This window comes from Lepus europaeus, chromosome 8, assembly GCF_033115175.1.
Source record: "Lepus europaeus isolate LE1 chromosome 8, mLepTim1.pri, whole genome shotgun sequence".
Taxonomy (NCBI): Eukaryota; Metazoa; Chordata; class Mammalia; order Lagomorpha; family Leporidae; genus Lepus; species Lepus europaeus.
In genome coordinates this window covers 65,075,459-65,090,328 of record NC_084834.1, presented here as the reverse complement: position 1 = coordinate 65,090,328, position 14,870 = coordinate 65,075,459, and the positions used below count along the sequence as shown (strand labels likewise).

Genomic DNA, 14,870 nt, shown 5'->3' with positions numbered 1-14,870 from the left:
GCACAATTTTACCATTATAAAGTTCTGTAGGTAAGAAGTCACAGGTCTCACTAGAGTAAAATCCAAGTGTCCCCAGAATTTCATTCAAAGTTTCTTTTACTCTAAGTTTCTTTGTCTTTCCTAGCTTCTGGATGGCCAGTGCAGGTACCCAGCTCTTCAAGAGACTGCTGCCATTCTTGGGATCGTGGCCTCTTTCCGCCATCTCAAAGCCAGCAACAGCAGATCAAATTCCTCTCACACTGCATCATTCTGACCTCTTTATTGCCTCTCTTTTGCTTTGAAGGATCCTGTAATTAACTGGGCCCACCCAGATAATCCAAGATGATCTGTTTGAAAAGGTACCTGATCAGCACCTACTTGCAGCTTTAATTCCCTTCTGCAAGGTGAACACACTCACAAGATTAGCACATGGACAGCTAGCCATCTTTGTACTGGACATAGCTCCACGTAGCACAGGGAGAAAGCAGAAAAACTAGACATGGGAACTGAAATAGTCATGCAGGCCATTTTGAGTAGGGACAAGTACTTCACACTACTGGAAGAGCTCCAGGGCTGGGGAATGGGGGTCAAGGTGCTGGACATCACATACTACAAACAGCCCAGCACTGACCAACCGATGGTCTAAATCAACAGAAGGCTTGATAAGGTTAGCATTCACTTGCTAAGAGGCTGGAAAGTATTTAAAAATACCTTTGAAAAGGCTGTTATGGAAATACAATTATTTCCCTCACCACCCCCAGAAATTTCATTTACATTTTTAAACTATTGTTTCTTTTTAAAATTTTATTTAAGTTATACAAGTTTCATGTATTTCATATATACAGATTCAGGAACACAGTGACACTTCCCCCCCCCCATACCCACCCTCACCCCCCTCATGCCCATGCTCCAACCCTTCCTCCTCCTCCCTCTCACATTTCGACTCTTAATTTTTACAAACATCTATTTTCAGTTCCCTTAATGATCATATAGTTAACCTTATACTAAGTAAAGGACTTCAATAAATAGTATGAAGAGAAAAAAACAAAAAACCCTGACAATGCCAGCCTGGTTTGGGAAATCTGACTTTTTCACAATGTCAGAATTTAGTTACCAAAGAGTGACCAGTTTTATTTATTTGACCTTCACTTTCTAGTTAAAATGAGCTGAATAAGAATCTTAAATAAAGACAATTCTTTTTGAAGCCCAAAATTTAGAAATATTTAAGCATTCATTATAAATGTTCACATATATTTACTTACATAGAGTGGCCTAAGAACAGTTTTTCCCCTCCAGAAAGAATTTCAAAGAAATGGTTAGGCAATGAAATTTGACTTGATTATATCCATGCATGCTACTAAAATTTTGAATTTATGTAATTTAAAAACTGTCAACTACATAAAAATCAAACTTCAGATTTGGTGAGAAAATAATTCTAACACAGTATTTCTTTAAAATGTATACATGTATTTAGATGCTGAACACAGGCAGGAAAACTTTCATTTTAGGGATGAACACTGGAATCCTTAGAGAACCACAGAAAACTATGCTTTCTCAAATCAGTCTTCCATATGTAAGTACAGTGATGCACAGGCAGTACTCTAGAACCCATTCTCATAGTAACAAGCACCAACCTTTCTGGAACCTTGACCTTGAAGACAAATGGCTGCTGTGAAATGTTGTGACCAACCAAAGATAAAAGACTAAAATCAAGCACAAAAAGATAATAATAGAATGCTATTTGGAGAACAACTATGTCATCACAAAGGATGTTTTTAATACATTAACCCTCACAGATGTACACCTGAAGTAATTCTCACAGATTGGGAATGGCACAGGTGATGACGCTGATGACTCACAGACATTACACACTTCGAATTCATAATTCCAAATTTTAAGTGTGACAGCATAACAGGCGACTATAATACACAACACTGACAGACTATGCTGAATGTCCATCAGGTGTCTACAGAGCTCTTCCCCCCTTCCCGCCTCTCCTCTGAGGCCCTCTGTGTTCACAGCTCATTTTCATCCATTTCTGTAGGAGAAGTGCTTTGGGTGGAGCAGGATGAGTAAATGCCATACTCAGGGATGGGCTTGTGTGGTGGCCAGATGTTTTCTTGCAAAAGTGGTCTTGGAGACAAAATAAACTGAGTCTCGAATGAATCCAATGCCTCTCCATCTTCCTTCTCCATCAGGAACTGATACTCGCTGAATCTCACCATGCACTTGTATGGCAGGTCCAGTTTATTTAGGTAGCCCAGCTCTTGACTGTCCACAATCAGATTGGTCTTCCGACTCATATTTTTAATTTCAAAAGAGAGAACTGAGCTGTTGAACTGTTTAAACAGCTGCAGAGAAAATTGAATTCGGGAAGCCTGTTTGTCCTGAAAAGTATAATGACAGACCTTGGAATTTCGGCCAAATTTTACCACTTCGCTGGAGGGCAGTTTATCTCGTTTATTGAAGTTTATTGCTTGAAATATTCCACTTTGAAACTGGGCAGGATGGTAAACAGTCATCTGAAGACAAGTCACCGTCTCTTCTGTGTCAGCATCTTCAAAAGTGGACATGACAGGCAACAGAAACCCTGCCTGCAAGAATTACCACACCAAGTTAGTTCACACCCACACTGCACATACTCAGAAGAGCTTTTAGTATTTTAATGAAAGGTTCTGGTAGAGGATTTACTTAGACTTTAAGTTAACAAAACAATACAGTACCAGCATCCCACATAGGAGCCGGTTTGAGTCCCAGCTGCTCCACTTCCAATCCAGCTCTCTGCTGTTGCCTGGGAAAGCAGGAGATGACCCAAGTCCCTGGGCCCCTGTACCTGCGTGGGAGACCCAGAAAAAGCTCCTGGCTTCAGATCAGCCCAGTTCCAGCAGTTGCAGCCATTTGGGGAATGAACCAGTATATGGAACACTGATCGCTCTCTCGCTCTCTTTCTCTCTCACTGCCTTTGCCTCTTTGTAACTCTGCCTTTCAAATAAAATAAGTAAATCTTTTAAAAAAATACACAGAATACTTTCAATTCACTAATAAATATATGCACTCTAACACCAAGTCCTTGAGTACAAGACCCTAGACATAATCTAGAAATAACAAAGAACAGTTATTGACAGCAAGGTGATTGGGGGTAAGCTTAAAGAAACCTCCCTTCCTTCCTCATTTAAATAAAGTAATGTAGGCCCAAAGAAAACGTACAGCTATACATTATTATTTTTAACAGATTCAGAGGTTTTATATTATTTATTGGAGAGGCAAAGAGACAGAGACAAACAGATCTCCCACCAATTGGTTCACTTCCCCAAATGCCCAAGGCAGCCAGAGCTAGGCCAGGCTGAAGCCAGTGATAGAGAACTCAGTTCAAGTCTCCCATGTAAGTAGCAGAGACCTGAGTACTTCAGACAAACGCTGTAGCAGGAAGCTGGAACTGTGAGCAGAGCTGGGACTCGAACCCAGGCACTCCGGTATGGAATGGGGGCATCTCAAGAGGCAGCTTAACCACTACACCAAATGCCTGCCTTGAAAATTATATTTTAAATGGAAAAATCGGGAAATTAAAAAAATCTCTTTGGTTTGAACACACTCAGAAGATCTACATGTGAAGAAAACCTACAGCCTATTAATTGTATTATAATTAAATATATTATGAACTTAATATGGTTAAAGAAATTTAACGGTTATAAACAAATATCTGCAACATTTATCCTTTCTTTTATCACTTGGTTTTCTAGTAGGCATACCATGAAAAATGGCAAATGCTTTAAATGGTTGTTTTATTCTGTAATTTTAAAATTTAGACATGACATACATGAAAATAAATAAATAACTCTCCACGAAGTAGTTCTAAATACCATCATCTTCACCATTACCGGAGTTACTTATTTTTGTCAATAGTTCCTAACGACTGGATGGTCAAACTGACATTAACTATAAATAGCACCACTGCCGTTTGCCACATCTCTCCAGGGCCCAAAGGCCTGAGTCCTCCACCCCCACCCACACTTCACATTTATCTTCCACAATTAGCCAAGTATTTCAAGTCGCTTAACAGAAGAGGAAAATTAGTCACTACGATTTCTGTGAAGTGTTTTGACATGGAACTGCCATTTGAAAACAGATTTAAAAAAAAAAAATTACAGGCTCCTGATTTAAAAGTTCAAACACAAAAAGAATTTTTAAAAAATATTCCACCACCTTACCCTTTGTCTTCCTCTCTTATCATCAACCACTGTAAAAGTTGCTTTTACCCTTATAGTAGTATAACTATGTGTACACACAGACACACACACATGCACACACACACAGAGGAATCTCCACAGACAGTAAGCTTTTCTTACACAAATAGAAACATGCTATACTGGTACTGAGTTGTGGACTTTGGGTTCTTCCATTAATAACACCAATAGGTGAACTTTTTTCCATGTCTACACATTGAAGTACACCTCATTCCCTACCAGATTCACAGCATCCTTTCGTGTGGTGATAAACTCATCTCTACTCCCTGCAGTCCTTACATAACTTCTGTCCATTTATGATGATTTGGGGTTTTTGGAACAATAGCCTTATGTGAAGTTGATGTGTAGTTTTATGATTTTTTGTTGGCCATCTGTATTAGAAGTTGGTGTCAAAATTAAGCAGATTGAAAAACAGAATTTTTTCTTTCCCTTTCTGTGCTATTTACTTTTTTTAAAAATAAAAGATTTCATTGACAAGTAGAGTTACAGACAGTGAGAGGGAAAGACAGAGAGAAAGGTCTCCCATCCTCTGGTTCACTCCCCAAATGGCTGCAACGGTCAGAGTTGGGCCGGTCTGAACCAGGAGCCAGGAGCCTCCTCCGGGCTCTCCCACGCTGGTGCAGGGGCCCAAGCAATCTATCCATCTTCCACTGCTTTCCCAGGCCACAGCAGAGAGCTGGATCAGAAGAGAAGCCAGAACTAGAAGCAGTGCCCATATGGGATGCCAGCGCTGCAGGCAGAAGATTAACCCCCTGTGCCACAGTGCCAGCCCTTGTGCTATTAACTTTTAAGATACAATGTTTTCTTCTATTTTGTTAACAATAAAACTCTTGATCTATTCAACAAACAAGAGCTAAGCAAGATTTCCTTTTAACTGATTTGGAACTACATCTTCAATTTTAATGTTACATTCATAAAATATCTCCATCCAGACAACAGATGTCCAATTATAAGTAGAAAAGATGAGAACACTCAGAGGCTTGAGCCAAGGGTGGTAAAAATCACTATGAAACCAACATCAGCAAGAATTAACACACCATGGTTATACTGGCTAATCCATCCTACACTGTCATTTGAAGACACTTTAATTATGATAAAAGCTCATTGTTCAAGAGGTAGACAGCATAAAAGCGTAAGTCATGAGATGATGCAATTGCTGTGGCCAGGGAGTGCAGTGGAGGATGGCCCAAGTCCTTGGGCCCTGCACCCCATGGAAGACCAAGATAAACCCCTGGCTCCTACCATCGGATCAGCGCAGTGCGCCGGCCGCAGCACGCCGGCCGTGGCGGCCATTGGAGGGTGAACCAACGGCAAAGGAAGACCTTTCTTTCTGTCTCTCTCTCTCTCACTGTCCACTCTGCCTGTCAAAAAAAAAAAAAAAAAGAAGGTGACAAGAAAAGACCCTGCTGTTAGGATGTGATGCTTGGGTAATTTCTACTTTCCTCTGTATGTTTCCCTGTTTATTTTTAAAATTTCCCATAATAAACAGGTATTATACTTGCAATGAAACAAATCAAAATAATAAAAATGTATACTTTGTCTTGGATATGCTTCTATCATTCTAGTTCATTCCTGGATTTTGGACAATAGTTCCAAAAGGATAACCAGGTTAGAAGCCACAGTATGGCTCAATCACTTCGAGCCCCTGCCATCCACATGGCAGACCTGGCAAGTGTCCTGGCTTGGGCCTCACCCAGCCCTGGCTGTTGTGGGTACTTGGGAGTGAATCAGCGAATGGAAGATCACTCTTGTCTGTTGCACTGTTGCTTTGATTTCAAATCACTGACTATGAATAAGTAAACATTTTAAAGCCATGACATTCCAGATGTAAAGTAGCCTTTTTGGTAACACCTAAATTTTGTTTTAATATGCTATCCATAACCCATTAGCTTATAATCCAGTCTCTTGAGCAAATCCACCACCAAGAAAAGTTTGCAACATACGGCTCTTATGACTAGCACCAGGGAAGATACACTATCCACCATAACAGGAAAAACTGGGTTATAAATCTGGGTCTAAGCAGGGCTGGATGAACCTCAAGGTTCACAACAGTGACCCCTTGCGGCAGACACTGAGAAAGACCATATCATTCAACCAACCTATCCCTACCAGTTACCCGGCTTTCCATTGTCAGTCCACTCCACTGAAAACTATGTCAACACGAATGGAGACACGGACAGACACAGGACTGAGTGGAAGCTCCAAGCTGCTGCTTTAAGTAGTCACTCTGCAGTTCTCTCCTCCAAGTAGCCACTGTATAGTTCTGCCTTCCCTCTTATCCTTGCCACATCAGCAATTCCCCAGATAGTGCAGCCTGGGTCCCAGAGGGAAGGGCCACAGGTAGACAGAAGACACACAATACAAGCAAGGAAATCAACATTTTTTCCCGCCAGCCATTGCTATTTTTGAGGTCATTTGTCACCGCACTCTAATGTAGCCAATCTGTTAACCCCCTGAGCCAAAACGTCTCTCTACAGAATGACCTGAGCCCCTTGCATTTCATAGTCATCAACAGAAAAACAGAAAAGCCAGAAACCAATGAACAAGTAAAATAATAAGTTCGTGGATTTAAGATAAATCACTGGTGATAAAGTTCTCAAAACAGCTTTTTGAAATGTCAGTGTTAAGTGATCAAAGAAACAGAAGTGCAATGCAGGGAGCGGGGTAACAGCGGTCACCTCCGGGGAGGGAACCTGGGGCCAGGAGCAGGCAGGAGGATGACTTTAACCGCACCACCTGCACGAAGTACCCACTGCAACACTGAGCAAATCTGTCCTCTACAAAAACCGCAAGACCTCTGACTTTAATGGATCGAAATGGAGCTGAAAATCCACCAGGCATCACTAAAGCGGTGAATTCTGAGAGCTGACACCAAACAGCTGTAAAACACTCATGACGTCTGCCAACTAAAGGCACTACAGATACCAAGCCAAGCTCTACTATAAGGAACCCTATCACCGAACGCGTGAAAAAGAAAACATAGACACAGCGTTTGGGTGTCAGAAGACAGTTAAGGCTTCCTGCTGGTTGGCAGGAACTCCGCAGGCACTCCCCCGGGAATCTCCACACTGGAAAGGGAAGGGTAAGATCCGGAGGGAAGGCAGGCAGGAAAGAGGAGCCGCTAGGTGGAGAGGTGTCAGGTGCAAAACCCCACCTCCACCTCCAACCCCTGGCCCCGGCTCCAGAGCCCCTTACCCCAGGAGGCCGGCCACCCTCCCACCACCCTGCAAAGCCGGGGCAGAGACACCCCGGCTTGCAGACTGAGTTTGGTCTTCAAATGTCGTGAACAGAAAGCCGTGTAGGGAGAGTTTTGCTGACAGCAGCCAGGTGTGCGAGCACGTTACTAGGAAGTTTGGGGTCCCTGGGCAATCAGGCACGCCAACACGCGTCTCACGCTTTAAGAGACAGAGTCTTCAAACAAGACAAAAGGAACGTGACGGCTTAGCACTACCAGATCTCCCAAAGGCGCTCTGGCGGACGCGTTAGGGTGTGTTACTCCTCCAAAGCTGCGACTTCCCCTCGGCCCGCCCCTCCCCGAGTTCCCCCTGCTGTCCGGGGTGACCGCAGATAGGAAAGGCTTTTCTCCCCCGACAAACGCCGAAGCCGGAGCCCGTCGGAGGGGAAGAGACACGCGGCGCGCAGCGAGAGACAGTGCCGTCCCCGGGCCGAACTGCCCTCGCCCGTGGTCACGGCGCCTTGCGGGACTCTGCAGACTCCCCGGCTCGCCGGGCAGCGCTGCGGGGCAGGGGCACCGCTCACCGAGCACAGAGCTAGCGAGAAAGAGTGATGAAGGCGCAACGCCGCGGGAGGGGAGCCCGGGGGAAGCACAGCGGGGTGCCTCGCCCCGCTTCTCCGCGGGGCTGGAGGGGGGTGGATCCTGGCTTCCAGAAAACCTGGGAAGTTTCTCTTCGCAACTTCGAAAGCCGGGGAAAGTCCCCAGAAACAATGGATTACTGTATTTTCCTGCAGAGACAGACGGAAGCAGGCGGGCAAGGCTGGGGCCAATAACTCCTGGCGCGCACGCCGCTCCGCGCGCCGCATCCTTTCTGACGCTTCCAGGTTGGAAAACCTTGGTCCACAACAGGAAAGTACAAGGGAGACACCGGCCCCGCCACCCCCACCCACCGTCTCCAGTCTTTCTCTCTGGCCCCCTCCTCCACCACCAGTCACCTGTTTCCGACAGCTGGGATCACGCTACCGCTAACGACTTTCCTAGTACGGACGCTGCCGTCTTCGGGGGGCAAACACACGACAGCCCCCTGCCTCAGCCCCAGGCCGTCACCCGGCAGGTACCTTGGGGCTCGGAGTCTGCGACCTTCCCGGAGCAGATTCGCTTTCCAGGCTCTGCACGAGGCTCCTGGAGATGCGGGGTCCGCGCCCCGGCGCCGTCCACAGCGCCGCGTCCGCACTCGACTCGGCGGAAGCGCCCGCGGGCCCAGAGGCTGCTCCTGTACTAGCAACAGGCGGGAGACGCGGAGCGGAGCGGAGCGGGGCGGACAGTGCGAGCCGCGGTTGGGGGCGTTGGCGCCCGCGGGCAGCTGGTCCGGCCCGGGAGCGTCTGCGCGGGCCGCGGCCGAGGCGCGAGGCTCGCAGGCTCCGCCCGCCCCCGAGGGCCCGCCCCCGGCCGCGCGGCCTGCCCGCCGCCCACGCCCTCTCCCGCCGGAAGCCCTGTCCCGGGCTTCTGCCTGTCTGACTTCTGGGGCCGCCGACCCGGGCCGCAGCTCCCCCAACAGTGGCCTCTGGAGGGCCTGTGACTTGCGAGCTGGATTTTTGGTGAGAAGGGACCGGGATCACTTCAACTTTCCCGGGCACTAAATATTGGCCCCGGAGAGCATTTTAACTAACTTGCAGCTTTCCATGCTGATACAGGCGTTTCTGTGCCAGTTCTGTATGCTCTGAACTCTGAGAGAGAATCAACAGCAAAAAGCATGAGGAAGCACAAGGTAGGCAGATTCTTGCACAGGCTACAGTTGTATCGTTAATCATCGACGTTATTATTTCTTCTCAGCAGTAGGGGCAGCCAGGGGGCCTTCTTCCAGGTGACCAACGTCAGAGCACGTGGAAGATAAGACTTGCAATTTTTGGTTATGCCGGTAAACTCTCACAGTAAAATAATATTAGCAGAGCTGGACTATCTGATCTTCAATCATCAAAATTATTTTTTTAAAGATTTTATTTATTTGTTTGAGAGAGAGCGTTACAGTGAGAGGAAGAGACAGAGAGAAAGGTCTTCCTTCCGTTGGTTCATTCCCCAGGTGGCCAGGAGCTGCACCGATCTGAAGCAAAGAGCCAGGAGCCTCCTCCCGGTTTCCTACGCCAGTGCAGGGGCCCAAGCACTTTCCACTGCCTTTCCAGGCCATAGGAGAGAGCTGGATTGGAAGAGGAGCAGCTGGGACTAGAACCAGCACCCCACAATCATCAACATTAAAGCAAATCAGATGGAAAAATGCTTTACAAATTGCAAAGGACCATATACATAGATGTTACTACTAAGCATAGTCAAAAAATTGCTAAAAAGTCACGACCAAGCTGGAGATTGCTCTTTCTATGTTTCCCTTCAAAGTGCTGGCTTACTTGATTTCCTAAATGACCCTCGGGGACTGAAAGCTTGTAGTTCTGTATTAAAATCTCAGTAACAATTGTCTCCTTCTGACAGCTGGTTTTAAAAACCGCATCTTGTGCCCTGCATTTAGTCTGCCTTGTTCTTTTGATTTTTGTTGAGTCTCCTGCCGGCTTGCCAAAAGCTAGGATGCTTCAGGCTCATGTACAGTTGAAAGCAGAGGCATCCTTGAGCTTCAAAGCATTGAACAAACTGGAAAATGCAACATACCACATACTGAAGTGAAAAGTCTGTGTTTGTGTTTTTAGATAAAAATTTTTAAAAAGTTAAAAAAAAAAAACGCATCTTAAAATGGAAAGGAGGACACACGTGGCTGGAGCTTGAGTTCACTTTCTGGTAGCTGCGGCAGGGACACCCACAGCATTCTGGACTTTCCAGCCTTTGTGACAACTGTCAGAAGGCCCTGAAAACTTAAAAGCTTGAATAGGGCCAGAACCAAAAATAACTGTGCCTATTTCCTTCTGTAATTTCAACTTCTGCTTTTGCTGAATATCTCCAATGGAGCACGTACAAAAGAAGCAATATTAAGTCACTCATCCCTAAATAAGGCAAAACCATTTGTAATCTGCTTTATTGCTGTTTTTGTTCCTGTTACTTTTAAGTGAAGAGATTCTTTCATGGACTTACTACAGACTTGACTTGTTTAAATTTTATTCCATGTCAAAGTTTAAACAAATAGGGAGAGCTTTTAGAGAGAACCATGAATATCATTCTTGGAAAACTAGAATCCTTTTTTTTTTTTTAATATTTATTTATTTATTAGAGAGAGAGAGAGCTCTCTACCTTCCGTCCACTGGTTCACTCCCCAAGTGGCCACAGCAGACCGAAGTCAGGAGCTTCATCCTTCTTTGCTTGGCAGGGACTCAGGTGATGGGGCAAATCTTATGCTTTTCCCAGACCATTATCAGGGAGCTGGAAGTGGAGCAGCTGGGACTTGAACCGGCACGCCTATGGGATCCCGTTGTCACAGGCAGCGCTGGCCCTGAGAATATCTTTTCTGTTAAAGGAACAAAAAACATTAAGGCAATAAAAGCCTCCTAGACATTTCTGTAAGATGTTTTATAAACATCCTCATCTCAGGCTGTGATTTTTCTTAAAAGAAACAACATATTAGGTGTGGGGGTCCTTTGGCCAAAAGGACAGGCCTGAAGAAAGGTAAGGAGCTGCCCTGACAAAAATACAGATAACAATGTGCCTGCTGGCAGTCACTCTGGAAGCTCTCTGATTTGCAGGTTTCCTTTTGTTTTGTTTAGATGTGGTTGCGTCATTTGGACAAACCCATCAGTTGGTCCTGAAGTGGCCTAGAAGTGTGACACTTTATCTTGTACTTAGAGCTGCTCAGAATTGCCAGTATCTTCTACATGAGACAGGGTATGGTAAACCTCCTTTCCTGTGAATTTCAAGGACTTCAGGTAGCTTTTCAACTTGTTTATCTTCACCTCATAGATATTAAATGTGCTGGGTGAAGTCAGGGTTTCACAAAATAAGCTAAGTACTTTTGGGAAAAGAGTGAAAAGAAGCCTTCGGGGAATTAGATTCCGCAAAACTTGAGCTGGGACCATTTACCATTTCAAAACAGAATAAAACAGGCAAGGGACTGACTGATACAAACAGGAAGAGTTTACTGAATTATCAGTAACAGATCAACTTAATTTGAAAAATAACATAAAAGGTACACCATCCAATATATTTAATTCTAGCTTGAAGCAATTTGAAATCTCCAAATTATATTGAGGTTAAAAAAAAATTGTCACAGCTCTCCTGTTCACTGGATAGTGTTCCATCAGTGTTTCCCCAATGATCACACTCTCAACCTCATATATGGATTGCAACATGGTTGTAATTAAGTTACTTCATAGTTTGAAACTACAAAAATATTTTTCCGGGGCCGGCGCTGTGGCACAACGGGTTAAAGCCCTGGCCTGAAGTGCCGGCATCCCATTTGGGCGCCGGTTCAAGACCCGGCTGCTCCACTTCCAGCTCTCTGCTATGGCCTGGGAAAGCACTAGAAGATAGCCTAAGTCTTTGGGCCCCTGCACCCACGTGGGAGACCCGGAAGAAGCTCATGGCTCCAGGCTTCGGATTGGCTCAGCTCTGGCTGTTGCGGCCATCTGCGGAGTGAACCAGTGGATGGAAGACCTCTCTGTGTAACTCTGACTTTCAAATAAATAAATAAATCTTTATAAAAAAATATTTTTCCATGGAAAGAATCTTAGGAACATTTTTTAGCTCCTTTCTTTAGCCCATTATCTGCTCCTTCCCAGAGCAGATTCACTTTCCAGGCTTAGCACGAGGCTAATGGAGACGCGGGGTCCCTGCACCTGCTCTGTCGACAGCACTGCGTCTGCACCTGACTCGCCCGCGGACCTGGTGGCAGTATATATTTGGATAATGAAAATCCTTTTTTAAAATATTTATTTATTTATTTATTTGAAAGAGCTACAGAGAGAGAGAGAGAGAGATTGTTATTTCAATTAGAATAAAAAAGTAGGGGGCTGGTGTTTGGCACAGAGGCTATATCACCATCTGAGACACCAGCATCCCCTATTGGAGTGGCTCCTCTGCTTCTGATTTGGCTACCTGCTGATTGTGTCTGGGAGGCAGCAGATAATGGCTCAACTACTTAGTCACTGCCACCCACGTGGGAGATCTGGGTTGAGTTCTGTCCTCTTGACTTCTACCTGGCCCAGCCCTGGCTTTTGTGGGCCTTGGGGAGAGAACCAGCAAATGGGAGGTCTCTCTTTGTTTTCTCTCTGCCTTTCAAACAAAGAAAGATCAAAAACAGGAAGCTAATTGTGGTAACACAATCACAGCACATTGAAAAATAAGAATTGCTGTGTCTAAAATGTTCTAACCATATCAGGCACATACTCATCAACCTTGCCCTATCTGGCTCAGACCCCCAGACTCCACGTAACCCTAGCTTACAGCTGATGCTCTGTGGCAAACTGGGAAAACGTTTAGCGTCACCTGAGCTAGCTCTTTTCCCATTGGTTCCCTAAGTGGCAAAAGAATGAAGCCTATAGAGTTCAGATGGGAACCGAGAAAACTTAATGCAGACTTCTGAAGTTAAGTGACTACAATTAAATAGACAATCAAGACGCATGTGGAAAGATCTGCAGGATGCATTACTAAGAGGAAAACAAGTGTGGGAGAAAAAAGCATGTCTGTAAATACATAAACTATCCACAAGGAGACCCAAGAAATGGGACTGATGATATTGATATTTCTGAGAAAAACATGGCGGCTCTGAGGGGACAGAAGGTGAGTGGAGGCAATGTTGCTCCTTGTTTACTGTTTCAAACTGGTTGGGTTTTGTAATAATTTGCATGTGTTATGTTCACACATACAACGTGTTTTAAAGAAGAGCCAAAAAAGAGAAATCCCCCAAGAGACGGGTCTCATTCAGCATTTTAATTCCTTTAATGTCTCACTGTGGGTTCTCAAGAGGATGGTCGGATAGCGATGAGAAAAGTAAAGTAAATTGAAAGTATGTCATTGTAAGGAGGAGGGAGAGTGGGAAGTATCATTATGTTCTTGAAACTCTATATGAGGAGGCAGGCCCTGTGGCGTAGCTGGTAAAGCCGCCTCCTTTCAGTGCCAGCATCCCATATGGGCACCGGTTTGAGTCCCAACTGCTCCACTTCCAATCCAGCTCTCTGCTATGGTCTAGGAAAGCAGTAGAAGATGGCCCAAGTCCTTGGGCCCCTGCACCCACGTGGGAGACCTGGAAGAAACTCCTGGCTCCTGGATTTGCATCAGCCTACCTTTGGCCCTTGGGGCCCCTTGGGGAGTAAACCAACAAATGGAAGACTTTCTCTATCTCTCCTCTCTCTGCCTCTGTAACTCTGCCTTTCAAATAAATAAATAAATCTTTTTTAAAAAAAGAAATTGTATATGAGAAACACATGAAATCTGTTCCCTTTGTGTGTATATATGTACACATATATATCCCATATATATATAGATGTGTATATATATATATACATACATATACATCTATATATATATATATATATATATATGTATGTATATCCCCTGGAGACAGGAAGGCGTTGGAGATTGTAGAGAGAGGAAGCAGCGAGCCAACCTTACGCTATCATCTCTACCCTTCCCTGTGGGAAAGCTGCTGTGGTAGGAAGAATTCTGAGATGGCCCCCAAGTTTCCTGCCCCATGGGGTACACAATATATATAAGCTCCTGCTCTGGAGGAGGGCAGGACCTGGAACTGCGATGAGACATCATACTGTGATGACATTTCTAGTCTGTCTTCTCTGAGTTCATCTGAAGGGAGATGGTCCAGCTGGGCTAGACCTCAGCAGGTGAGTTCTTAAAGGACTGAACTCTTCCATAAGTCAGAGACACACACTCCTGCTCACCTGGAAGCAAGCAAACCTCCAGGCCAGCACATGGCCATGTGACAAGGAACTTCAGGAGGCATCTTAGAGTTGAGAGTGGCCCCGGCCACAGATAGCAAGAAAAGGAGACCTCAATCTAAGAACTGCAGTTCTGCCCTTAGCCTGTGTGAGCCTAGAGGGGACCCCAAGCCTCAAGTGAGGAGTGTAGTATTCTCAACTACTGTGTACCCAGACTTCTTACTGACAGACGTCTTGAAGCAACCAATGGGTACTGTGTTTGGTTTTATGTATCAGGGAGCATTTATTGTTCCTCCTTTTTTTTTTTTTTAAGATTTATTTATTTATTTGAAAGGCAGAATTACAGAGAGGCAGAGACAGAGAGAGAGAGAGTCTTCCATCCACTGGTTCACTCCCCAGATGGCCGCAACGGCCAGAGCTGGACCGATCTGAAGCCAAGAGCCAGGAGATTCTTCCCAGTCTCCCATGGAAGTGCAGGGGCCCAAGGACTTGGGCCATCTTCCACTGCTGTCCCAGCCCATGGCAGAGATCTGGGTCAGAAGTGGAGCAGGTGGGACTCAAACTGGCATCCACATGGGACGCCAGCACCCTAGGTTGCAGCTTTACCCACTACACCACAGCACCGGCCCCTCCAATTTCTTTAAGAAACTT

At 45.2% G+C, this 14,870-nt stretch overlaps 2 protein-coding genes across 11 annotated transcripts in view; one reads left to right on the top strand and one right to left on the bottom strand.

The window, feature by feature from the left end:
• Positions 1–886: 886 nt before the first annotated feature.
• Positions 887–8,713, bottom strand: TIFA (TRAF interacting protein with forkhead associated domain). Of its 2 annotated transcripts, none has more exons than XM_062199117.1 (2): positions 8,394–8,713; positions 887–2,573 (listed from the first exon to the last, which is right to left on the bottom strand). In XM_062199117.1, the coding sequence occupies exon 2, from the start codon at positions 2,550–2,552 to the stop codon at positions 1,995–1,997; it is 558 nt and encodes a 185-aa protein (XP_062055101.1). In that variant the 5' UTR covers positions 2,553–2,573; positions 8,394–8,713; the 3' UTR covers positions 887–1,994. The 2 variants fall into 2 exon arrangements, with proteins under 2 accessions (XP_062055101.1, XP_062055100.1); XM_062199116.1 differs by having other exon boundaries at positions 8,517–8,713.
• Positions 8,714–8,924: 211 nt separating this feature from the next.
• Positions 8,925–14,870, top strand: part of ALPK1 (alpha kinase 1) — a 158,606-nt gene continuing 152,660 nt past the window's right edge. For 8 of the 9 annotated variants that reach the window (XM_062199726.1, XM_062199729.1, XM_062199728.1 and 5 more), the window contains exon 1: positions 8,925–9,166. The gene's annotated coding sequence lies outside the window, so the exon portion shown is untranslated. Of the gene's footprint in view, positions 9,167–13,090; positions 13,108–14,870 lie in introns of those variants that run through there. The other variant, XM_062199724.1, reaches the window with a different exon arrangement.

What these genes read in the sequence shown, in the direction of transcription:
- TIFA (XM_062199117.1), bottom strand. Translation starts at nt 2,552, where the DNA reads ATGTCCACTTTTGAAGATGCTGACACAGAAGAGACGGTGACTTGTCTT.